We start from the raw sequence: 27,108 nt of genomic DNA, 5'->3' as shown, positions 1-27,108 counted from the left end.
ATTTGGGAAATCTTTAGCTAACAGCCATCTTAAACTCACTTCACCCCATTAAGTATGCCGGAAAAATAGTAAGTTCTAATTGGTTGAATTAAATGAGGCCGTCCAGCAAGCCCTTGGGTTAGCAAGCAGTGAGAGAGTGTGGACAAATGGGTTAGGATTAGGGCTGACCAGGAATTCAATTTCCTTCAATATACCAAAAAGCAAAAAAAGTCTTCTAACAAAATGTAATTTAATATATAGTGCATGCTTTGGGAAAACAGGATATGTCGTTGACAATTAATTTTGGATTTGTAGCATCTTCTAAAGGGTAGTCAACTGGAGCTCTTTAGCTAAAATAGAGAGAAATGTCAAAAAGTCATTCTCCAACCCAAAAACTCTTAAGCGAGCTCAACCAATTTTGACTAGCTAAATTAGAGGTGAGAATGTGTCTCCTAATAACTAATAATTGATGACATGTAAATTGGGAAAGAATAGTTGAAAGAAAAAGTTGGAGCAAATAAGAAATTAAGTCCTAATGTAGGCAAGCAATGTGGATTACAAAGTTTTCATAAGGCCCCATTCAAGCCTCTTACAACACCCTAAATAGGGGAAAAAAAAATCCTCTGTTAATTAACGCCAAAAAACTAACGCTAATCCGAGTAAGCCCCTGATCACAAAACCAACCCTTTAAAATTACTCATTTAACATATTTGACTTGCGAGGTCAGCCCTTTGTAACCTAATAAATTAGTTATAATCATGAGTCTCCACAACTAAAGGCATATAATTTGATGAGGGGGCACATATGCACGTACTACTACTAGTCTACAATAACAGAAGAATAAGAATTAAATTGAGCAACAGAAATCATTACACTAGGAACAGCATTCTAATATGAGATCGAAAGATGGAAATTATATGGAATACAAAATATAGATTACAAAAATTGGAAAGCCCACATGCGCCCTCCTTCTATACATGATCCTTTGGACATATTCAACTAACAATTACATTGAATTTATAACACCCAAGTCTGAAAAATTGGGTGTCCAGGCCTCTCTGATTTATATATTTGTATAATCCGCAATTATATATGACTGAAAGGTACCATGAAAACATGGCTGCAGGAATCCCAAACATGTGTATTTTCTATACCTCCAACTCTTGAACTAGGAAAACAATAATTAGCTCGGCAGACCAACTGTTCAGCCACTTGCCACGGTGTCCTCACCATCTTCGCTATCATCACTGCATTTCCAGATGAAACCACCGGTGATTACAAAAAAATTAGAAAGAGAACAATAACCAAATAACTATCCAAAACACGAACATGGACAAATTTATTCGAATGATGGTGTGTGTGTGTGTGTGTAGTATATTATAACTCCAGGTACTGATATATACCTATGTTCAGGAAACTTTGACAATCGTCTAGCATCCAAGCCTGTGATGAACTTTTGTGCAGCTTGAACATTTTCAGGACCTGGAAAATATGAAACAAAAACACTGTAACAACTGCACTTCCCAGCTTCATGAACTGGATCATTAGTAGATTTTCATGAACTGCTGCAATATAACTGTACTCAAGCATAAAAAAAATACCCTTCGTCAATTGGAAGGCATGCAGAGCACATCTTTCTGCTGCAAGTCTCACGGGAGTACTTCCATCCTTCAAACACTCAGCAAGTGCAGGTCCAATAATATTGATATGGGCCACAATAACTGAAGAATTTTCCTGTAACACAATTTACCATGTATAAAATCCCTAATGATATGTAGAGTACAGTTCAGGATTTGAACATGAAAATTCAAAAACCAAAAGCATATATACCTTAGAAACTGCTTTTATAGCAGATAATGCCTTTCTTCTAACTTCACTAGAATCATCACGCAAAGCTGACACTATGGATGATATAATATCCGAAAAAACTGAGCTATTAGATGGATCACTTCGGACTTTATGAATCAGAAGTCTCCCAAGTGCCTTGGTTGAAGTTTCACGAAGAGGGAACTGTTTGAGGGAAAGTGTGTCACTAGTTTGCAAAGCATAATAAAAAATAAAATCAACTCTCAGGATTAAATACCTTCTCATCAGTCAAGGCGCCCTTAAGCTGGTTCAGAATAGACGGAAACACTGGAGACATACAAATAGCGGATGGGTTGTGCCTGAGAATGGATGAAATTGTGAGTACGGAGCCATGCCTAGCGGACCAGCTAAGAGACAATGGCAAATTTGAGAGTTCCTGAACCAGCTCCACCAGCTGAGCATCTTCCACGTACTGCAAATTATCAGAGGAAAGTTAGATCAATAACAAAAGAAAACAACATAGAAAGGAGCAGGTTCTAATATGGCTGTTGTTCAGGTGTCTGATGGACTCCTAGTCCATTTTGCTTGTATTTCCTTCAGTTTTTATTTTCTTAATAAAATCTGTGTTTCTTAGAATTAACAGCAGAATACAAGATAAATATTGGGGCAGTTCTTCAATTATCCAGGACATACCTGAGTCATGATACCCAAAATGCTTGCAGCAGATATCCGAACCTGGTCATCATCATGATGAATCAAATCCTTAAGGTGCACGTACACACGAGCTCTAACATCACTGCTCACACTCTTCCCAGCATGCTTTAGGACACCTTCAAGAGCAGACAAAGTTGCCTCCCGAACCCCACTGTCAGAAGCCTGAACAGTGAAATCCAGAACAATTGTACAATCAGTCAATCAGATTTTGGAATTCAAGTGCATCAAAGATCCTAACAAACAATCACCTTCAAACTAGATAGGAGGTCTCCAACTAAAGGGTCAACCCGGGTACTGAGAGCACTAAGCTTTCCGAGTGCGAGAGCAGCACTTGAACGAACAATTCTGCACTTGCAAAGTACTACATAAGCAGGATATATGGAGCATGCAAGCTGGACAACTTATGGACCACTGATGAGTGATGACATGTGTACCAATATATGAAAATCTAAAACACAAGTAGTTAAATGTAATCTTAAATTATGATTACAGCTATTTTTAACATCAGGGATATTAACTGAGATATCAACACATAAACAGGAACCAAGATACTAATTCCAGATGCAATGACCTGTGAGCAAATGCCATTATCCTAAAAACAATACTAGATCATTAAACTCCAACCTAACCTTGTGTTATCCTGTAGACACTTCACAAATGTTGTTTGAAGCTGAGGAAGAAAAGGTTTCAATGCCATCCCACCCTTTCTTATCATGATTTCTAAAGTGGATAAAATAGAACTCTTAACCTGCCAAGGGAACCGATCGCCTATTATCCGGATAAGAGGACTGCAGCCACAAATAATAGCCAGTCAGAATTTCTAAAGTTAAGCACAAGCACGAGAACTGGTTTCTTATGTAAGAGTTACCATGCAGCATACCAAGCTCAGTTACTAAAAAGAAGTGATCTTGATTCATGAAAGTCAAACAATGACATAAGTACTTCTTATCAAAACAAACAGTACTGGAAAAAAAAAAAAAAAACAGGTAAAACATAAAATAACAAATAAACACTCAATTTAGGAGGAAAGAAATTGAATCTGCAGTCTACGCAGCATGTGTAATACAATAATATAAAGATCATGAATATTTTCAAGAGTTTGCCTCCCACAGACCATTTCTGAGGTATGACTCAATTTCTTTTAGTAACTTACTAAGAAGCACAAAGATTAGACAAGAGCAAAATTAGACATTTTAAAGATGAAAAGCCGTGCGTTTCATTATTAATGCCTCCTCACAAGTTACAACTTCAGTCATAAGAAATCGCTAAATATAAAAAGTTTCTAAGAAAATTTTGGTCAAAGGGAGTATGTGCTGAGTTTTAAGGAAAAAAGTGCATTCTTCCTCTCAAGGGAAAAACTTTATACAAATATGACTTCTATATGTTCAAATTAGATACCACAAATTTAGGGAACAATACACAAGTTACCATACTTTAATCATACATACCCTGTTATTGGGATGACAAACTCTTTCAGTGCCTTTTCACTAGTCACTTCAATTAGTTCACCAAGACCCAGTGCCGCTTGCTCTCTTAATTCAGCAGATCCACTTATTAAACCCTAAAGGTGCAGCACAAAAACCCAGAGGTATTTAAAAGCTATGCTAAAAAGGAAACTTGTCAATCATGTAATATTAATCGGTATATCAAATAAACAAGACAATGGCTTATAGCCTTTCATTTGAAATCTAGCATCCAAGGAAAAAGAATAGCTAGCATACTTGGAGAAATATTGGAAGCACTGGTTGAAGTGCTTTTGGTAAACAAAATCCAGGTATGAGAATTGGTCCTCCCTGCATGGTCACAAACATAATATTCATATCAAAAGACCTTTCACAGAAAAACATTTAGAATGCACATGGAACTTAACTTGTACTAAAGCAACTATTATATTTAACAATCCAAACAACTTTTCCACCTTCTTTTTCCTGCGCTCCTTATCTCTGGAAGTAGATACAGCATCTCGAACTAATTTAATATATGAAGGAAGTACCTCCTTGGGAACAGAACTTACAACCCTTGATAAAGCTTCCCAAGCAACCTGTTGTACAGAAGATAAAATACAACGTCATGTACACGGGATCAACAATAGAACCTGAATTACTCGTAGCACATACCGCCACAGTAGCAGAATCTGAATCACTGAGCAAAACAATCAATGTAGATATCATGTTTGGAGCTTCATCAACCAAATATAATTTGCTGTTTTTGAAGAAATATCCTGTAAGATATGAAGCACTTCTTCTAATTGATGCCTGAAACCATGGAATACAATATCAAAGTGAGTGAGATATGTATATGTGTTTGTATACATATATATAGAGAGAGAGAGAGAAGGGGGGGGGGAGAATAAATAGGATTAAGCCTTCAATTTGCATAGTTAATAAATCAAATTAATACCTGACTATCACTGACAGCTCTAAGAAGCTCGGACGTAAGGGATTCAACACCTTCATCATCTATGACTAAGACCACAGTTTCAGCGGCCTCCCTTGCCAAAGTTTGAACGTCCTAAAATTTCCAAAGGAACAATAGTCAAATTCAACTTCAGCCTGATTAGATCTTAATAACGTCCAGCCAGTTACTGTGAGCGATTAAATAATAGTATACAGCCACTAAGATGCATTTAAACAGCCTACAAAGCAAAACCACAAGGCCAAAAAACAGAGAAAAAGATGTGTTCTTAACTAAGCATAGAAGGTTGCAAGTACAGTGGAAACATGAAATGGGCATCCCAATGGCATACCTTGTCATCAACATCCATTGCAGAAAGTAAAGCAGGAAGAACAGTTCCAAGATGAGTGTTAAGACCAGGGCCAGCAACCTCAGCGACAGCTCCAAGAGCATGTGCATTCAACGCACTGGATATTCAAAATATTTCGGTAAACAAGTAGCATTCAAAAAGGCATTTGATACACAGTAATTTTAAAAAGAAAAGGACATACGTAAGAGGAAGCTGGACCAGCTTGGGCAAGATGTGGGGCAAAACAGCCGAAATCCTGACACTAAAACAGAAAATGCAGCAACTTAGCACTAAAACAGTAATACAAGGGGTAAGAGAGAGCGAGTGAGAGACATAGGAATGTAAGTGGGTATTTCACCTTAAGATTTGTTTGAGACCATCAAGGGCAGTATCGGAAGTTTCATCATCCTCCAAAGCATGCAAAAGACTGGGAACAATTTCATCGATTGCTTGCATTCCAGCATTCTGCATTGTGACATCATAGTTATAACTATATCCCAAAATGACCATTTTAAAAAAGAAGATTCAAATTAAATAACAAACTAGAAAAAGTACCTTGTACAGAGTGTTGAATGCTAAGCCAGCAGACTCACGAACCTCAGGCATGCTATTAACAAATAAAATAAAGTAAATAATAAAAAAAAAAAAACTTGGAAAATCAGAAACAGCATAAAGGGAAATAAACCAGAAAAAGAAAAACCTATCAGAAAGAGCAGTTCGAATGGTCGGAATAAGCTCATCCATGAAACTCAACAACTGACTTTTAGCAGCACTTGCCATTACTTCACTCAGACCAATGCATACACCCTGTCGGTCACGGGAACATTAAAAATGTGTTATAGTTGTCAAACAGGTTATATATATATATTTATCAAGGTCGTAATAAGGTACTCAACTTGTTTCTTTTCAAATAACCAATAAAAGTACCCAAACCACAAGTCACACTTGCACTGGTTGGGCATTAACCCAAATCGAACTCAATAACTAAGGTCACCTTTTTTTTTTTTTTTTTTTTTCAGTCTGAAGGTCATTAAGAGTTTAGGAACCACAAGAAGACACAAAAATATCAATTCCAAAACAAAAGCCTTTTTATCTACAAGACTGAATGATAATATGAAAATATTCAGTAAATAGCAAAGTTGCAACATCAAAACAAGTAAAAGTGAAATAGAATTCTCACTTGTCTTCTGCTGGTGTCAGAGTCCTTCAGCCCTTGGGATAAAATTGGGATGATCAAAGGAAGCACTCTCTCACCAAGTTTCCTAACAAGCTCACCCAGTGATCGTGCAGCAACCTGCCGCCTTTCAGAGGACGATGATGCAAGAGAGGTAATTAGAGTATTCATCAAAACTGGCATTATTTCCTTTAGAGTCTTTGGAGTATTGGCTACAATAGTTTTCCATACATGCAACGCAGCCTGAAAAAAGAAAAAAGAAAAAAAAAAGGTTAATTTTGATTTGCAAGTTACAATTGTGTCAAAAAAAAATATCAATTCATGCCAAACAAACTACTCAGATTACCTGTCGCACTGATAGGCTGACATCAGTCCGAACCATATATAATGCAGCAAGAATTTCATCACGCTTATCTCTTCCCAGAACCTCAATTATAGCCCGCCCATGTGCTTCAGTACTAGCACCTTCATCATCACTGCCACCCTCAAGTAAAGCTTTTCCAGAAGTTCCAGCAACCTGGATTAAATACAGATTAGAAACCAAAGACTTATAAACTCCAAGAAAAAGGAAACTGGATGACAGTGAGATGAAATTACCTTAAATAAGAGATCACCCAATAATTCCACAGAGCTTTGCCGAATCCGCCAACTATCATTAAATATGCCATCCTCAACAGCAGGAAGGAGCAAAGGTAAAGACCTGAAATAAAAAATAAAAAAAAAACCAAAGAAAACAAAAGGCAACCCATCAGATGGAAACCATTGATACAGCAATATATATATTTTAGGTAAACATCCCAACTAATGAAAAGGCTTTCCACTCAGATACGAGTATAGCCCAAATGCCAAATAGGCAAATATTATCACTCACTTGTAATCCAGTTACTCACAAAAGGCTTGGATTTCCCAAGTTGCAAAACATTCCAGATTCAAAAATATATTAGAAAATTAAAGATTAGAACAATTTGGTATTCCCAGAGAAAAGTCAGTTTTGGTTGCCTTCAAGGTTATTTAACAGAAGCCAACTAGCTGTAACTGCTTAAGTCCATGACAATGTCAAGAGACCGAAGAATAAATCCCACCTTCACCGGGACTAGGAGGGTTTATGGGATGAGAGAGGGCTACCTTCCATTGTGTAGCCCCATAGGTCCAATGGGCCTCCAATGGACCAAGGTGAAAAAGTTACTCAAGACATTTTCTAGAATAGTACTAATATCCAAGACACTCCCAGAATCAAATTCCACTAAAGAGTTCATTACAATGATCAACCAGAAGAGTGCTTACGTTGTTGCATAATGCTCAACCAAGACATGCCCCGCACCGAGTGCTGCATCGCGTACAGACTCATTTTCATCGGCAAGACCTATCAGAGTATAAGCATGCATTAAGTTTATATGGGGAACCAAAATCCTATAGTGATAACATGCAACCGTATAAGTTTACAGCCTACAAATAATCCGCAGAAGGAAGTGTACTTACCATCCAAAATAGCAGGTAGCACCTGCTGCAAATATTTCTGGAATTGGATGCCTAAGGACCTCGGTAAATACTACAAAAAAATTCCGGAACAAAGGCAAACATCAAACAAAGCCAATGAAACAAATACTTGCACCAGTGGTTAACATGCTTTACGACATCTGACCGAAACAATAATAAAAATGTTCTACAACATGCAGTCCTCACCTTGAACAATGTTAAGTGTCCGTCACGAACTGACGCTTTTTGATGAGAACAGTTTCGGATAACATCAGGAAGTATATGCTCAAAGTACTCAGTCCCAAGTGCAGATAATACCTGCATTGGGATTAACCATCTCTTAGAAACCAAAAAACTATTTCTTAAGTTTATATCAAGAGAAAAAAAAAAAGACTCAGTTTCTATAAAAGAATTGAAAAGCATGACCTGAAACTTAGCAGGAATTCAGTGAAAGAAAATGTATGCGCAATTGTAAAAGTAACCAAGTAATGAAAAAGAATCAACTTATTTCCAAAACACAAAAAAATACAATAAAATTATAGCACATATGATATACAAGTAACACTGGAAAAATAGTTTCATACACCCAAGACAAATGCATATGAACATGTTTCCTACTTTTCCAACATGCAAACATATTTCCCTATTCACATTAACAAATTAATCGAGCCACTACATCAAATAAAGCAGGTTCAAATCAGGACCAAATCCAAATAGTATCATTCATATCATTCACATATATCGATTAACAGTACAACTGTACAAGTTTAATCGAAGATGAAAAAAAAAAAACAGAGGAATTTAAATTTTATAGCAGTAATACTGACCTCACTCAACCCTTGAGCGGCTCCAGAGCGCTCAACATTACTATTATCAGATTTAAGTGTATCCAATAACCATGAAACAAGATCTGGGAAGTTCTCTTCGCCCATTCCCCTTATAAGGGATCCAAGGGCCCTTGCTGCAACTGACCGAACTTCTGGAATCGGATCCACAAGAACCTTTTTCACTTCAGGAAGAAGCAACCCTATATAGGGAATCATATCCTTTGGTTCCGTAACTAATGAACACATATTGCCAACTATTTGTGCTGCTTTCTTTTTAGTCTCTGCACCCCTCTCCCTTAACCCTCTATGTACTATAGGCACCAACAGTGCCAGTGAAGGAGCATCAATTGAATTAATAAAAGTTGTCTGCGAAGAATTCATAAGCATTCAAATCAACAAATAAGGGAAACAAACTTATAAGAACAAAAGCAGAGTTCAATGTGTTATCCTTACTTGTAAGAGAATATCAAGAGAGTATCTTGTATAGTCATTTGGATCCGTAAGACCCAGTAGAAGAGTAGGGACCAGGGTTGCTATTTCAGGATTCTTTATTACACTCCCAACCTAAGAATAGCACATAAAAATATTAAGAACAATGACTATAAAAGGAGCAGAGGTAACAAATCACTGGACAATCAAAAACCTGTTGAAGCGCCGTTTGTCCTGCTGATTGAACTTTGGGATGGGTATCTGTTAAAACCTGCAATTATAAGAAAAAGGTGAAGAATGAAGCATAAGACGGTTTACATATTCAAAAAGTGCCACAGAAACTCATGTTCATATAAAGACAAACCTCAGTCAGTTTTGGTACAATCTTAGGGAGACACTGAGACAGCTGTTGAGGAGCACAATAGGCCATAGCACCAAGCAGTTGGACACTACTTTGCTTTGTTCGCCAAGCTTTATCTTCAAGACCCTATTCATATAATGTATTCACACAGCCAATTCATCAATTAAGAAAGAATTAAAGGAATGAAGCATAAATTTTGTGCAAAATAAATATGTTTGAGAACATTAACTAAGAGACCAAAGATAAGTCTTGCAAACCAATAAAACACATTATCTATGATTTAACTTTTTTGAATAATTTATGAAACTTTGTAAGTAGAAAGAGATTGTAGCATGGATAACTCTAGTCGATGATATTGTGTCAAGATGATGTTGGTGAAACCAAAAGGCAAGCAATTACCTCTTACATAATTCAAAGACATAAAACAACATAAACTTGACAATTACGCAAATTTTGAACAAGTACAAAGAAATAGATAAATAGGTCAGATATAAAATAAATACCTTTAAAAGAGATGGAAGGACCAGTTTCACTCCCTGAGCACTAAGTTGAGACATCATTGCACGAGCAGCACACTCAGCACCTTCACGAACTGCAACAACTTGATCAGAGAATGAAACCAACAGTAGTGGCAACATTTGAATTACATACCTGCACCAATAAGATGATGAATAGAGGGAGGGAGGGAGGGAGGGAGGGAGAGAGAGAGAGAGAGAGAGAGATCAGATGTATAATTTAGGCCATATGTAAAAATTACTTCCTGGTACATAACTGTTCACTTACGGTTCAAATAGTCTTCCAAGTGATTCACAAAGACACTCAAATCCAAGCAAAGCTCCTTCCCGACACTTTGCAGAATTTCTGTTTTTTTTTTTTTTGGATAAAAACAGAATTGTATTAATTACAAAAATTACATGCAAAGTGGATAAGATATCCACCAAGCGCAAGTTATAAATAACCAACTAACATAGCTTTTCACACCAGCCTAACCAACAAAAAAGCTATGTTAGGCTTGTGTAAAAAAAACTACCAAACACAAAAAAAGCAAAGACTACTAAGCATAGGAAAAGCAAAAGCAATAACTTTTTTAGGAAAAAGAGAAGGATTTATTAAAAAGAAAAGAGGAAGTACAATCAAAGTGGACCAGTGATCAACTAAAAGATACAACCCCCAAGCTACAAAGGACAGAAACACCAGGTCAAGTCCAAGATAAACAATATAACAGCAACCAAACCATGCGGAAGACAGACCAGAAACCGCCAAATGACATCTCAAAACCTAAGAAATATCTGCTTCCCAATCCAATAAGGAAAAAGAGGCAGTCACGAAACACAAAAGAAAATGAAGTGCAGAAAGAGGCCCAGAATCTGCGTTATCCCATAAGAAGTCCACTACCTCACAACCCTTACACTTGAAACTAAGTTATTCCTTTCCAACCAAACCACCCTAAGAATCTCTACACACTACACATTTACACAACCTTAGCCATCTCCCCTCCGCCAAAAAACACAAAAGCTCTCAATAAATAAAGTGTCAAAAGAACAGGCAACACCCAGCTCAATCTAGCTGCCCAAAAAGGCTTGTACCAGAGTCTGAAAGCCATGGACAATGACGGAAGGATTCATCAATGCTCACAGAAGGCCCTTTGTACCTAGTGCACCAAAGGGGGGATAAACAAAAATAAGGCCTCTTCCGTTTAACAAACTCAAAATTATTCATTCTTCCATGAGCAACCTCAGTCTTGCAAACCATTGGGGATAGATTGAAAATAGGGAGTGTGAACCTCAAATAAGGTACTAAAAAAAGACTCGCACGAAGAAATAAATGAATCAAGATACCAAAACCTTCTGTCTATTATAGAAGTTGAAAGGTGAGTATCTCAATCAATGAAATGAGGGAGGAAAGCTCCACAACCTCAGGATCAAGAATTATTCGTCTGCACAGAATATACCAACTTAAAGGAAGAATCACTCTGCCACAGAAGAGAAAAACAAACAAACAAACAAACAACCACACACAGAGATGACCACAAAATTCATTGGTAGCACCTTGTGCTGTCAATCTTCAAAGGCACCATGTGATTCTCATGATATGCTGAACTTCTATCACCACTTTGCATAATACCAAGGGAGAAGCAACACCTGTGTGTGCATGCCCTCCCACCCACAATACAGAAGATCCCTAGTCCAACCACACACTCATAATATCTATCATTCATTCAATGACAAATCAGTTTACCTGACCTACATCTTTTGGAATAGCAATAGCACTATCTAAATCTCACAAACATAATTGTCCACAGCATATGTCAATACCAGTCCGCTTCTTAACCCAGTGAAAAAAAACCAACCTATCTACAAGACCTTCTTGTAGCTTAGCCACAATCCCATACTTCTTCAAGCAAGAAATACCGAATCCCTTGACCACTCCAGCAAGCCCAAAAGCAGCTCCACGACGTTCCCCATATTTGTCACTCTTCATCAGTTGATCCAAAAGCCTTGAAACAAGAGCTGGTCCATCATCCTTGTACAGGGAAAAGAATAAAATTAGCTTTCCTTTCAACTGGTGAACCAATACAGTATCTATCAACATAAAATGGGATAAAACAATAACTGAAATAAAAGTAAACAAGGAAGGAAGTGTTAAGGCTTCAAATCCAAATTGTAACTACAATTGAGCGGGGTCATACTTGCTTTGATTGCATTAATGGAGATAGGCATGTTGAAACCGCCCGTTGAACAGCTTCCGATGGAGTGTTTAACACATCCAACAACTTCTCTACAACTGTATGAACTTTTGGATCATCCTGTTCCAGAATACAGATTGAAGCTAAACTGTAAATTCCAGAGTGCCATCCCTAAAGGGAACCAGGGGGAAAGAAGGAAAGAAATACAGTACCTTTGCCAAATGTTTTGCCAGCGCTCCAGTGAAAATAACAACACCCTCACGAACCAAATCATACTTCTCTTCATCCGATGCCTATGAAAGTTAAACTATTACGAAAGATAAATTGAAAGGCACCTACAATAGCTTTGCATAGAAACAACAGTTTCTTCCTCCCATTTAACAAAAAAAAGCAAAAAAAAAGACATGAAAAAACTAATGCTCCAACATGTGGTTTTGAAAACAGTTTGGAAAGGGAGAATAACCTTTTTGTTTAAGTAATTCTCAAAGATGGGAAATAGCAAGGAAACATTATCTCTGCCATGCTTATCAATAATCATAATACCAGCATTAATCATTCTTCCCCGAACATCAGCATTAGGATCTGCCTGCATATTGTGAAGCATTCACAAGACGGTTACAATCAACTCTTCTTTTCCTTTCTCATTTGAAAGGGGGAGGGAGCTTAAAACAGCAATGCTTCTAATATTGTGAATAAATTTTTTTTATTACCAAAAAAACCTACAAGAACCAGTCCCTTTTTTCTGAAAAAGATTTAAAACTGAAGAATATAATATCTTTTGTCAATTGAAAGCATAGTTCATGCTCTGAAAAGAACTGCGACCCAAATCTTACCAATGCTCTTGAAATCAGAAATGTCATAACTACAGGAAGGTCTTTTGTTCTCAGTACATCAGCAGAGGAATGTAATGCCAAGGCTACACCTTGTCGGCCCAGCCAACCAGCATCAACATTGTCCTCAGTCAAACCAGCATCACGGATATACAGAGAAAATAAAGTAGAAAGAGTTTCCTGAATAATAAGAAAACCACTTTATTGAGGCAGGAACAACATATCTACATCATTAATGCAGGTTGATAGTTCAAAGTCACACAAACCTGTATAGTATCTGGACATTCATCCAAAGCAGCAGCTAATGCTTCTGCAGAAGCCAAACGGATATTATAATTGATATGGGAAAGTGCTTTGAAAAGGCCTGAATAGTCGGTCCCAAAGTCATATCCATATCGATCCCATAAATCTTCTGCTGCTTCTGCAACTGACTGAAGCAAAAACAAAAATAGAACAAAGTGAATGAGCTATCTTTATAAAAATGTAAAATAAAAATTTGAGGCAAAGAAGGCAAGAAATCTTTTCTTCAATGAGAATCGAAATTTTATTAAAATGATCAAGCATCCAAGCATACATAAGATGAAAAAATAAAAATTAAAAAAATTTTGTACATACATCGGGAATGAAATTTTAGAAAAATAATTAGTCAGCCAAACCTTTTCTGGATCATGTAAAGCAACCCAAATGCTTGTAGCAACCTCAACATTCTGAGGAAGAGACCGACTAGCAACAGCGGGAATGCATTTGACAGCACTTAGGCAGGCCATTCTAACATGAACATCTTTTGCATAAACCCCATATAGAGCCTGAAGAAAGCATATTCATCAAGGATAACTACAAATAAAGAAAATCAAACAAGAATAAACCAGAAATGAAAAGAGCATACAGGTGCCACTTCATCTGGTTGTAGACCCAGACACAACTCGTTCAACGCAGGCCCAATAGAGGCTTGATAGGCTGGAACAACACCAAGAACATGATAAAGAACCTGAAAAAAAAGAAGTAAATAAATGAAAAGAAGCAAATAACAACGAAATAAAACTGATGGAAAATTGAGGTAAATTTGAGCCATAAGGAATATTGGGTAACTGAAATCATTCGAAGCCTAGGAAGAGGTAAGAGGGGGTCCATGTGCAAATAAAGAATCCGAAGCACATCATCATGAAGTCCTGTCTTCTTCGAGCATAACAGAATTCTCTCCATTATCTGACAACATAAACATCAAAGAAATATTAGCAAAAGAGAACCACAATTGAGCGGAATCTGTCATATGGAGAAGTAGGAAAACTTACAGGGAAGACAAAAGTAAAAGAATCTACAGGTAGAGGTCCACATTTACAAGAAACAGAAAGACCATTAATTATCCGCTCAAATAGACTCAAAGATGGTCTTCCACTGGCTTCCACTTCACCAACCGATGGAATCATATCCAACACAATCCGAACTTCTTCAGTCACAACCAAACGCAAAGCAGTAGCAATGTCAAGGGCCCAATTACAAAGAGGTGGAGCAGTACATCTAGAGAGTTTCACCATTGTTTCATATGCGACATCACTGACTATTGGTGACCTTAGTAATGGATCAACATAGTTAACCTGATATTAGATGAAAGATTAACAATCTATTAAAGCAATACATCAGATCTTATTTTTTTTCAAAAAAAAAAAAGGTGCTTGATAATATAATCTATCAGAAGAATTTGGTCTGAAATTTATAATTAATGGCCAACGAAACAAACAACGGGTTATAGGCTGTAAACCAACAGAAGCAAAAGCAGAAATGTAACCAACGAAACTAAATCATCAAAAAGCAATTCTTCACACTATAAATTGTTTCCTTTTGAAATGTCAAGGAAGGGTGGGAGATCATACCCTGCAGATATGACAGCAAACCAACCAGCCTAATTATATTCTTTGAAGATGGGTAACTAAGTACTTCCCCAAAAGACTAACCACAACTAAAATACTTTCTTTTTTGGTAGAAAATTTCTCCAGCCTTTCATCACATGCAGAAACTATAGATAATACAAGTAACAACATTGATACAAGACAAGTGTATTTCAAAGCAAACTTTCTTTGAGTGTGTGACTGAAAAAGAAATCACTAGCTCAAAGTGAAGTTTCCTACTCATGCACATTTATAAAGTTTAGGAACATTTCACAACATACAACATCAAAGAAAATTGACAGGTAGAAAATAAGTTTAAATTCTGAAATTAGCAAAATCAATGAAATCTATCTAAAAAGTGGGAGAAAAAATCAAGAAATGACACACAAGATTCCACAGATGCAGGATGCTAGGGACATACCAGGGAAGGAAGTCGACTGTGTGCAAAAATGGGATTAGCAATGGCCATTTCCCCAAGCGCTTTAAGCATGGAAGATAGATTTTTCTGTATTTCTCGGACCTTTTCACGTATGGATGCCTCCTCCTTAAGTAGTAATTCACGTGCCTCCTCTTTTGCAGTCTTTCCTTTATCTAGCAAATCAAAATGATTGTAACGCTACGGAATCAATAACAAGAGTAAGCGAAAAAATAAAAAAGCAAATTCCAGTACAAAAAACAGAGTGCAACAATAATTCACCAGGTTTCTTTGTCAATTTTCCAGTTTCCCTTTTCCCGACAGAACTACTGGCTGGCTCTATTTTTGCAGAATGATTAGAACCACCATGGCCCTGGGAAAAAAGACAAACACATCAGCCAAAAAACTTAAGAATTACTTTCAATGTTACAAAAATAAAGAGTCCCAAAATTAATAAAAAAGAAGAAATGTTTGGGTGTACCGTGTCATCTAGATCCTCGTACATCCGAAAACGACCCTTCGCTTGTTTCAAGTTCTTAGCAGAAACAGACTCTGCAACGTAGACACCTTGCTCGTTGGAAAGCAAGCCTTCAGGAGTATGAAAAATCTAAAACAATATAAGTGGAAACAAATTTGAAATAAGTAAGAAAACAAAAACGATGTAAACATTTAGTGAAAACAAATTTGAGATAAACCACAATATAAATGTACAGATGAGCCATCTAACATGTCAACAATGCACAAGAATTGTTTAACTGCTGGTAAATCAAGATGATAAGCTGAACATACCTGAATATCATTTTCTGAAAGTGTATCATGTGAATAACGGTATGGAAGATTTTTCAAGTGCTGCCACAGAGAACAATGTCCAGTAAGCATCCACTAATGTGATCTCGGTGGCCCTAATAAATAAACATCTATTGACACTGAGACATATATAAGCAATTAACCTTTTCAAACTCCACATAGATTTCTCCAGGTGCAATGGACATCAAAGTGCATAACGAGGAAATTGCTGCTTGCCGTTCAGATGGATTAGAGCTGGACAACCACTTTGGTCCCAGTAGGTCCTGCAACCACATTGATCCCATAGTTTCTCTTAACTGATAATTGCAATTTAAAAGACAATGGTGATCCAAAGACTGTTAAATGGTTGGCAACTTGGCATCCACACTGATGGTGTTTACCACATACCACAAATGAATACTATAATTGAGTAAAATGTTTCAGCTAAATGCATCTATAGTTTATATGTTTGTAAGACACATGAGCTCAGTTTGTATGGTCTTTTATCATGAAGATCTAGTACTAGTCTAATAGATCAACATTAGAACCTAAGCTCATATCCACCTTCCCTAGTTACCTTTTTCACATTATACCAGGCCACAAATCGAGAATTCCAATGCAGGATGTATATAAGCAACAAACTGAACTTAGAATTCATAATGAAGGATCATTAAATTAAATGAATGCATAAAAAAAAAATTAAAAAAAAAACTCAATAAAAAAATTCTCCATAAGAACTAGTTAGTTTACCTTGCACAAATTCTCCACATCAGCCAAAATATTGCCAGTGATGTCAAAACCACACGTATGCAAACATTTATGTAGCCTCTGAAGACAAAAAGAATCAATCCAATCAGCTAAAAAGTGCTTGTGTGATTTAGTCATGCCACAACAGCGGAAAATTAGCACAGGAAGGCAATACAACTCTATTTGAACAGACATGTTTATCTGTTAAAGATGGAAAGCAAACCTAAATACGCCAAAATATAGGCAAGAACTTACATGGACACATTACCACCACATAAATATAAGAAATTTTATTAAGCTTCCTTGGCGAGAAGCATTTTTTTTTATAAGAAGCATAATGCCATTGAATAAAAATGACCTAGAAAATAACAGAGGACAAGTTGTACACTGACACAGGAAATCTTCTGATCAGCTCCTAGAAGCTACATCACCTAAGAATATAAATACAAAAGAGACTCTAGGATACAACCACAACCCAATTAGAAAAGATAACAGAAAAGAATAAGTCCTCAAATTCTGAAGAAATTGATTTACACCTCCTCCCCTTAACATCAAGAAATATCATTCACATAATAAATCATTACATGAAGGGAATCAATCTTCAAACACCTTGATGCTTAAGCTTCATATTCTAAGCAGGAATGCTCTTAGGCATATACCCCACCAGCAAAGACTGATAAAAGGGCTTGCACCTTATAACTAACTCCTCCCCCCCAAAAAAAAAAGTGTTTTAACCAGCCTCTTTCTTTTTATAGGCTTACCTATGAACTTCAAGCTTGTTCTTAAAAGAACTCACCAGCTTAATCTATTTTTGACTTTTTTGTTTTTAATGATATAAATATATCTATTATTGTATAGGATCACACTGCTTCAGATTAAAACTGAAAATACAAAAACAAATTTTATGCAACAGAACAATCCTGCTAAATTAAGCAAGATAATAGAATACATCTTTTTCAATTAACAAACAAAAAAAAAAGATTTACCCTCCAAACTGCATCTCTTTTTGCAGTTCCAACCAAGTAGGGATGATGTGCACAAAATAAAACTCGCACTGATGCACTTGGAGCTACAGGTAGAGCTGCTGATGATATCACAACTAAAGCCTTTACTGAAACCTCAACTGATGGAAGGAATGGTACTTGAGTGTCCAATGAATTATCTGTTTCGCTATATACATAAAAAATTAAATCCCCACCACCAGATCAGAGAGGAAATGAGAAATTTTTATTTATAAGAGGAAATGAGAAATTATATGCACAAATATACACAAACCACCACAAACAATATTTCATACATTATTAGTTATCCAATTCACATATATGAGTATGCTGGTATCAAACTTTTGCTCAATAATAAATGAAAACTATATCAATATATGATTGAAAGGAGGAACTACTAACATTAACTAAATTCAAGGAAACTTAAGAAGAAAAAATTGCACCTCCTTTTCAAAATGAAAGTGTATGTATCCTTTTAACTTGAAGAAAAAGATTTAAGATTTAAAACCAACAATAATGACAAGGTTCAAGTAACTTATTCTTCCCCCACCCAACCCAATGGGGAGAAATAAAAAGGGAAAAACAGTGTACACCCAAAATAAGCTGTACCTTAACTTTGAAATACGAAGTTTCTCTGCAACTACAGACATGAAATTCGTGAATTCAATTAAAAGATGTTCGGTTAATTGGGGAGCAACAGGAACTATACTTCTGGTAGCATCATACATCCTTCTTCGAATTTCCCAACATGGGTGGCATATGAAAAAGATTATCAACTGCAACATACCAATAATTACTTAGTAACAATGATAAAATTCTTTCCTGAGAAAGCACATCTGAGTGGTGCTTGTTTATTTACCTGTGACAGTAATCTAACTGAAAAGGAGTCTAATACCCTGCATGACGAAAAAAGGTAGCCAAGTCACCACTAACAAATTTTCAACATAAGACACTGATAGTTATATTTTGCAATGTGAATTAATAATAACCTCTGCAGATGTTCCACCAGCATCACTTCAAGAAGATCAATACATGCCAGGGAGTCCTCAGTCGATATTTTTGAAGCCTGTGGTGCAATACATTTTCTATATAAGGGAGTATTTATATATAAAATATATATATATATTCTAAACAACTGCAAGGCTTTGAATACCATGGATATTGGTACAACTGAAGGTTCATTTTGAGATATCAAAGACCAGATCTTCTCCTTCATCACAGTCTCCTCTGAGGGTAAACAGAGAGAAATATGAGGAAAGGGATGGAAGAGCCATCAAGTTGAAAATAAATGCTAAATAATGAGAAGAAAAATGTCAAAACAATGGCCAGACCTGCTTTGATGTCAACAGCTGCAATTTTCCCGACCAATAGCAAGGCATATATACCATCCAAACGCTGAACTGCTTTAGTAAAACCAGTTTTGACAAGTTGGATGAGAGGTTCCAGTAAGGATGATATCTGCAGCGAAAAAACTAAAATGTCAACAAAGAGATGAAAGAAATAGCATAGTCAAGAACAAGTGAACCAAAGCACATCCAAATAAAACTTAATCAGCCAGCTAACCCGGAAAACAGCATCTGCATTTTTGCATATGGATCGTAGACAACGAAGATGCCCTCTTCTTAGAGCTTCCTTCTCCTTAAGACCAGAAGAAAAAAAAGAAACCAAATTTGATTGAACAGCATCAGCAGATCTTGCTGCCCATGAACCTAGAGCTGACAAACTTGCAAGCTTCACCTCCTCATTTCCTAGAAATAGAACATTCGACAGAAATAAACACTCAAAGCTTTAGGAAAAAAAAAAACAAAAAAAAAACAAGAAGGATACTCAATTAGAAAGTTAATTGAAGATTGAAACCCACAGAGATAAAATGAACATATATTTCAGTGTCCACACAAAAATTGAAGAATAAAGTTCAATTAAATACTGTAAAAAAGAACAAAATTGATAAGAAGAAAACAAATTCACATGTTACCATCATCCTTGTAACAAGATAGAAGGAAACTGCATAAGGTTTGTGACAGGCAGTTGAGGTGCTTCCCATCTGGCGCATTACACAATTCTTGCAGTGCATTGATCATGCCAATTCTCTGGTAAGGAGATATAAGTCTTCCCTCTGAACCTGTTCAAATTGAAACCTTGAGTTAAAAGTAGTGCAGCCAGACATAAGAGACCATCTTAATTAAAGATTCAAAAAATGCATCATCCAGCAGGCTGCAGCAAGCAATAATGAGAATATTTGGAACCACTAGCAGTCCCATTCAGATGGAGGGAATGGACAGGAAAATTGGTGGGAACTCTTGGGTTCCCTTGTTTGGGATGTTAAATGGAATGATCGTAAGTGAATATGGTATTACCTCCTAACCCCACTTTTATGTTCAAATGAGTGAGGGAGACGAGGGAATCAAAAGAAACTTTTAGTAAATTTAATAAAATACCTACCTTACCCATCAACTACAGATGAAAAAGAACTAATAAGGATACAATGATAAAATTATCACAAATTTACAACACGATTTTGTTCTCTTCCATTAATACTTTAAACATCGAAACAAAGGAAAGAAATGCTGTAATCCTTTCTTTCCCATTCCATTCCCTCTTTGTTACTAAATTTCCATTCCATTCTTTCCAAAACTCCCAAAAAAATAAAATACACGGGAAAACAGGCCAACCTCCAATCACAGATTTGACAGCATTGAACATTGCTTCTAAGGCATCTGGATTACTAGACTTTTGGCTCAAACATCGTACAATTGCCAGTGCCCCAACCCTTCTGCCTTCATCTTGATGCCGAGCCTGTGGCAGTACCACCGAAAGAATTTCGACAGCATACTTACTCAAATCAAGGTTGACTGATTTCAAGAGAATCCCAATTGACTCCAAGACAATCTCAGGGTTGCGTTTCAGCATTTTAACAGAAGATGGAAGCACGATGTTTTGAAAATCTTCATGTGACATATGTGTAAAAAGTGGATGAAAAGCTTCACTAAGACCCTTTGCTGGCTTTTCTCTTGCATCTAAAATTGCCTTAAGATATATATCCAGAAATTTTGGCTGTGAAAAGCAAAAGTTCGGGTAAGAACTTTGGCAGAAAAGCTATACATTAAATCAATTTAAGGAAAAATTAACATAGATAGCCCCTCTCATACACAATCATGAAACAAATAATCTCTCACCTTGCACTGTTCAAACAAAGAAGATGATTTGCTTGAGGTACTTGAGAACTCCATCAACAACCATATTAATTCAGGACTATCTTTGTATGGGATACGCGCATCTTTCAATTCCTCTATATACATTTTGTAGATGTCCAGGGACTGAAAAGGAATAAGAAACATAAATGTTAAAATAAAATAAAAATGTACTGGTATGCAAAGGATACTCATGCTTAAAGATAAGTTCGGGTTACATGGGCCAAACCTGAGAAAATAAGTGACAAAATGTCTTCTTGCAAGACCTTCGTTCACGGAAAGATCTTTTCATGACAATTTGAAGCAATGATGCCTGCACTGTGGCAACTCTACAGAACGCATTCTTTGAGACCGTCACAAACTTACTCTTACCGAGAAGGAGACACGACCAATGAAGAAGTCTGTAACAGCCAACATGTGATTGCAGCCTCACGTGTTTTTCCATGACCTGAACAAGGGCTGCTGCAAAACTTTTCATGAAGGCAACCTCTTGTAAACCTTTTGTGATGATGTCATCAACAGCTTTCTTTGACCCACGATCATCAAAAATAAACAATGTTTTAAATATTATATCTACCAAAGGCAATGCAAGCTCTGTACACATTTCTGCAGAAATAAAAATGAATCAGAACAAGAACATGTCTAGATGATCAGTTCATAGCAAAACTGCAAGAGATTATGTAATGGACATGGTAAGCACATCCTAATCACAGTACTGATTTATCTAAATGCCGAGTATTATTCAATGTTAAGTGCACAAATATTCAAACAAGTGATCAGTAAAAGAAAAGAAGAAAAAAAAAAAAAAATACTAACTTTTGTTTTTAAAGTTGTATAGCATAACAAGTTAGTTCCATTTTGGATTTCTGGAAAGTAAAGGTGATACTTAATTCCCTCCTCTTGATTATTTAAAATATAATAAACAGATAATACATGATTTCGTCCTCATTGCACTAGAAAATTCATCCTCTCTGTTTCCTAGCTAATTATATAAAGCTAAGTCAATTTCATATGTCCAGGTATGCCACTGAAGAATAAACTTACTCTGTAGACCCACCCTTAATTAAGAATATTAGATTAACTTCAACAGTTCAAGAAGATAGAGTTTGCTTCAAAACTCAACTTACTAAAACAAATATGCAATTCAAAAGAAACTTTAAACATTATTCTTAAATTATCATTAAGTTTCATATGTACTACATTACGTATAAATTTCTAGAAATTTACGTATGCATGCACATAATCCATTTAAAAATTTATTCACAAATGCAAATAGAATTACAGTGAAACTGCAATCGAGAACTAAGATTAAGACTAACCCGAGTTGTTGATAATGGAAGGGATTTCATCTCGGAAGATCCGAACCCGTTTCTTAGTGGAGGAAGTGGAGACCGACCCGGCGACGGAGAGGAGAGACTCTGCTGGAGTCGCCATTGGGAAACGGGCGGATGGATCCGAATGAAAGATCCGGTTGAGAATTTGGATGGTTTTTTTCAGCTGGCTTAGGGTTTTAGGAGCTGACGAGAGTGAAACAGAGGATATAATATATATTTATATTTATATTCTGGCTTTTGCCAGAGTTGGAGGCTTGGCTTGGAGTAGCTACTAGCTCGCATAGTCGCATGAGGATGATGATGGTGATGGGCTTTGAAATTGGGCTGTAGTCTTTGGGCTTTAGTTTTTGGGCTTTAGTCCTTGGGTTTAATGATTGTGGTTATGGCCCAGACGGTGGTGGTCGGCTTGGGTCGTTCACTCGTTGGACTAGTTGGCAAAGCTTTTTTCTTTTTTTTATCAAAACGCAAGCATTACTGAAAGAAACGCACAACCGGACCAGTTGGCAAATTGCTTTCAGGGATTAGATGAACAAAACCGAAATAAAGCGTAGCAATATAAGTAATTGCAAATAAAATATTGTCCTCAACTGCATAAAACTTTGGACTAATAAGCAAATTTCAAAAGGATTTTTCGGTTTTGCAGATCGATCCAATTGGACTAAATGTTAAATTTGGAGAATTTGCAAAGTCATAACTACCCTTCACTGTTTCACTAGAAACAAAAAAAAGTAGGGGCAATATTGACTCGTGAGAGTTTGTTTATGCTCGAAACCAGTCATTTTTACGAGATCTTGCAAGTTTATAGTTTTGGCAGTGTTTGTTAAACTGTATTTTTGATTAGTCGTCGTGTCTGTAAGTAACATGTTAACAACATAGACAACAAACAAGACCTCATTTTTGCAGTTCTCACGTGTAGATTTCAGACCTGAATCGTGCGAGAAATGTGTTTGAAAGCGACGGCACTTTTCGCAAAACCCTAGCAACTGCCCACTCACAGAGAAAAGCGCGTGGGACGCGTGGGTCTTCTTCTTCACTCTTCATCTTCCGGCGATGTCTCTGTGAAACTCCCCGACTCAGCATGTCCATAGCTACGGTGATGTGCTACATTGAAAGAGGTGAGTGATGATATTTCAGAATTCAGAGCCTTAAGTTAAGTTGTTCTTACTCTGCTTCTTTCACGTGCGTTTTGGTTTCTGTCACTATTCAATTACATATATAATTATATATAGAAAAATCCCATTTCCTGACAAAAATAAATATCTCATATGGGTTTTTGTGATATATAATGAAATTGGCTTTTATATATTTTCGTTCAATAAAAATTGTGTGCGTATGTTCATTCAATAAAAAATGGTTGCTAATGGTTAACTTTAACTTAACTGGTGAGTTCTCAAACTACTTTAACTTTCACTTAATCAAGACTTTTAAATGCAAACTAATAAGTAGTACTGCTAAGCTGCAAGCCTCCAATGCAATGCATGCATCTTATATATATCTATGCAAGTTTTCTTCATTAAACCTTCAATGTTGGAGCTAGTCTGCTAGAATGGATATGTTGCTTTGGTTTGGTTTTTATGATTGTCTTCGCTTTTCTGGTTTACACTGACAGAAATATTTGCAAATATCTAGCAAATAGGATGATCATCTTTCGGAAATGCAGTGCAACTGCTGTGGCTGCAGACTATCTCAATCTTGACTCTTGTGTCATTCTGTGTACCTCTGTCTATGGTCAATTTCCTTCTCTTAATTTTACTGATTTCTCAGCTATTTGTTTAGTTGGTCTCATAGTATTTCTATCCATTATGTTGGAGAGGTCCGAAGTTCACCTCTCAAGTTTTGAAAAAAGAAAATAAATTTCTTTTTGTACTCGGTGACACTCTACAATTAAACTATAGGCACATGTGTCCAGCTCTAACATCATAAGCTACTCATCTGCTCACATGTAGTATGCACGTGTGAAAAGGATATCAAAAAAGTAAAAATTAAGCATGAAAAATAAGGAAATTCAACAAATTCATGATATATCTTCAAGCTTAAGGAGGTTGAACAATTAGACAGGTGTTGTTTGACTGTTTGACATGTGTTCATCAAAGGGTGGTGTGCTACAGAAACAGCCAGTCTATTGTTTTACACATGTCCAATGCTCACTCTCCTCCTAAGAACCAAACCCAAGTTCTAATTAAAGCAATTTGGATATGCACAGTCCATTGCTTAGTAGTTTTGCCATCAAACACACACATTGACACACTTGAGTACTAGTAGTTCAAGCAGTTTTAGGTCACTGTGTGCCATATCTTGAATTACACAAATGAAAAATATCATGGACAAGGAGTTGGAGAGAAAGGTGGCAAAGAAACCCAGTATGGGGCGCTCAAGAAAAGGGTGCATGAAAGGGAAGGGAGGGCCAGAGAATGCTCTGTGCAGCTTCAGAGGAGTGAGACAGAGGACTTGGGGCAAATGGGTGGCTGAAATACGAGAGCCTAATAGTGGTAATAGGCTGTGGCTAGGCACTTTCAACACTGCAACAGAAGCTGCAATTGCTTATGATGATGCAGCAAAAAAGCTCTATGGCTCCTCTGCCAAGCTCAACTTGCACCAGCCACACCACCCAGCTGACCCTGCATCATCATCTTCAAGTAGGACTAATTCAAGCACCTCAGCTGTTGATATTGGGGAGTCTCTGAGGGATTCAAGTGCGGATGGTTCAGCTGTTAAAGGTGCTGATCATCATGAAGCTGATTCATTGATGTTTGGAGGGTGGGATGGAGATGAGTTCTGGGAGAGTACTGCCCCTGAATTGAGTAATTGGGCTGGATTTTGGGCTGATCACAAGACTTTTCTAGAGATGAATGACATCGGAGGAGTTATGATGGGTGGAGTTGATGAATTTATAGATTGGGATGCTTTAGAAGTTCCATGGAGTTTCTGAAGGGGCACATATGCATATGCTGTTGCTATATATTATATAGGTTATATATAGGCTTACATATAGCCTTATAGGAATTTTTTTTTTTTTTTGTGGTTCTATTTTCATATATTTCATCTTTGTATATGTTGATGGGTCAAAAAATGATAAGCATATGAACATATGAAGTTTTTTTGCTTCTTTTTTTTTTCTCAAGGCTCCACCCAGTTTGACTCATATGGGAAAATTTCCTAAACTTCTTATGAAAATGAAATAGTCACCAATCTCATTTTCAAGCTTTGATTTCTTATGTATTTGAGAATTAAATTTGGGTTGAATTTGGATTTGGATAATATTATTTTTACTTTCAAAATGGTTGCATCTAGTCCTTATGTCCTCTACATGGTTGATTTTTGACTCTTATTACATGGGACTGTAATGTTGCTCTAACAATTTCTAACCTTAATGCAACATTATTGAGGGTCTTCCTGACAAACTCAGCTCATCATCCATGGAATGGTTTTGGTATCATTGTGGGTCTTATTGCCTGACCCGAGGCCCATATTTTGTTCTTGGTAATGTTCTGGGCCTGAATGCCAATACAACTTGTGCCATTCTCGGCCCTAGATATTGGATGTGTATAATGCCCAGAGAATAGCACTTAATTGCTTTATTAGCCTGCATCCCCCTCAAAAGCAAACCAAAAACCAAACATGAAAGATTCAATTTGGATTTCAGAATTTGGTACTATTTTGCATCATTAATGTAATAGTGTCACAGTCCTTTTCTTTTGTTGTTTTAATGCAAGAATCATTTTCGCAGCCATAACATGTTTTTCCACTTAACAAAACCTGCAGTCACACTCATCCTGAACAACTAAAACAAAAAGCAAATTTGTGCAACAATGATTTTGACATATAGCTAATAGATTTGCTTGAATTGCAAACTCTCTCATTTGCAGAAACTAAAACACCGACTGCCTAGCATTTCATATAAAACCACAAACATGACTGTTTCTTCATAACCTCACAGTCACTCCAAGATTGCCATTTGGTAAAGCGTTGGAAAACTGTCAATAATCTGTACTTGGCAACCAGAAAGTGAAAGGATTGTTATACTGCATCTTGGGAACTAGAAGGTTAATTAAAACTTACAAGGATATGAATTTTTATCCTTCTTTGTACTTCATGGGAATTGAAGAGCCTGAAAAGTTGGCTTCAACTTTATGGTCTAACGCTTTGAGAAATGTCTGTTTCTTGGACAGTTGTCTGCTTGTCTAATTAAGCTATGCCACGTGAAGGCATTTTGTTGCAGAAGAAGCTGCCTCATTGAAACTTATACCACTCATAGCAGATATCTTATTTTATCACAGTAAGTATCACATAATCCATAAAACACAACTTTTGTGACAACCCTTCTTTAAAGAAGTTTTCTTAAATATTTGCTCCTAACGTTCTGAATATAACTAAATTCTTTGTTACACAAATTCAAGAAAGTGGTCAGACTATTCAGAATCTGTTATGATTTTACTGAATTAAGAAATACTGTTATGACTTCCACAATCTTTGATTCATCAACTATGAAAGAAATTTATTTTTCTTTTCATTGTACTTAGAAGCATTACATTTAATTTCAACTAATTCTGGATGCGAATAAAATGTAACCTCACCAAATTCATTGCACTCTGCGTGGCTGCAGATATAATCTCCCGCCTTTGATCTACTTCCTCTTCTTTAATAAGTGCATGTGTGTGAATTCTGTAGGATCTGAATGATAAATGCTTTGGAAATTGGCAGTTTCAGTACTGGCAAAACAAAA

At 36.5% G+C, this 27,108-nt stretch overlaps 2 protein-coding genes across 2 annotated transcripts; one reads left to right on the top strand and one right to left on the bottom strand.

Annotated features, from left to right (window-relative positions):
• Positions 1-865: 865 nt before the first annotated feature.
• Positions 866-22,605, bottom strand: ILA (putative protein kinase regulator ILITHYIA). The gene is made up of 58 exons (XM_086249022.1): positions 22,371-22,605; positions 21,281-21,657; positions 21,037-21,177; positions 20,533-20,914; positions 19,836-19,982; positions 19,424-19,608; positions 19,192-19,318; positions 19,014-19,087; positions 18,850-18,926; positions 18,720-18,756; positions 18,470-18,636; positions 17,846-18,029; positions 16,863-16,940; positions 16,277-16,396; positions 16,116-16,175; positions 15,808-15,933; positions 15,609-15,699; positions 15,333-15,502; positions 14,318-14,620; positions 14,115-14,231; positions 13,912-14,013; positions 13,682-13,831; positions 13,292-13,456; positions 13,029-13,205; positions 12,659-12,781; positions 12,408-12,488; positions 12,199-12,315; positions 11,860-12,032; positions 10,293-10,370; positions 10,013-10,160; positions 9,513-9,635; positions 9,363-9,419; positions 9,173-9,283; positions 8,720-9,085; positions 8,100-8,210; positions 7,896-7,965; positions 7,701-7,779; positions 7,014-7,116; positions 6,763-6,933; positions 6,423-6,659; positions 5,943-6,049; positions 5,798-5,849; positions 5,601-5,707; positions 5,445-5,504; positions 5,246-5,360; positions 4,900-5,010; positions 4,617-4,754; positions 4,418-4,540; positions 4,221-4,292; positions 3,948-4,060; positions 3,129-3,287; positions 2,748-2,844; positions 2,479-2,661; positions 2,063-2,257; positions 1,810-1,989; positions 1,581-1,713; positions 1,383-1,461; positions 866-1,226 (listed from the first exon to the last, which is right to left on the bottom strand). Exons 1-58 carry the CDS (start codon positions 22,483-22,485, stop codon positions 1,184-1,186), a joined length of 7,887 nt encoding a protein of 2,628 aa, XP_086105148.1. The 5' UTR covers positions 22,486-22,605; the 3' UTR covers positions 866-1,183.
• Positions 22,606-24,705: 2,100 nt separating this feature from the next.
• On the top strand, positions 24,706-25,314 carry LOC147280711 (uncharacterized). Its single transcript, XM_086246370.1, has one exon. The coding sequence runs from the start codon at positions 24,706-24,708 to the stop codon at positions 25,312-25,314; it is 609 nt and encodes a 202-aa protein (XP_086102496.1).
• Positions 25,315-27,108: the final 1,794 nt, after the last annotated feature.

The sequence above is a fragment of the Dryas octopetala genome, chromosome 6 (genome assembly GCF_963921425.1).
Source record: "Dryas octopetala chromosome 6, drDryOcto1.1, whole genome shotgun sequence".
In the NCBI taxonomy this organism is placed as follows: Eukaryota; Viridiplantae; Streptophyta; class Magnoliopsida; order Rosales; family Rosaceae; genus Dryas; species Dryas octopetala.
Note: the sequence above shows the minus strand (reverse complement) of the source record. Positions and strands in the feature narration are given on the sequence as shown.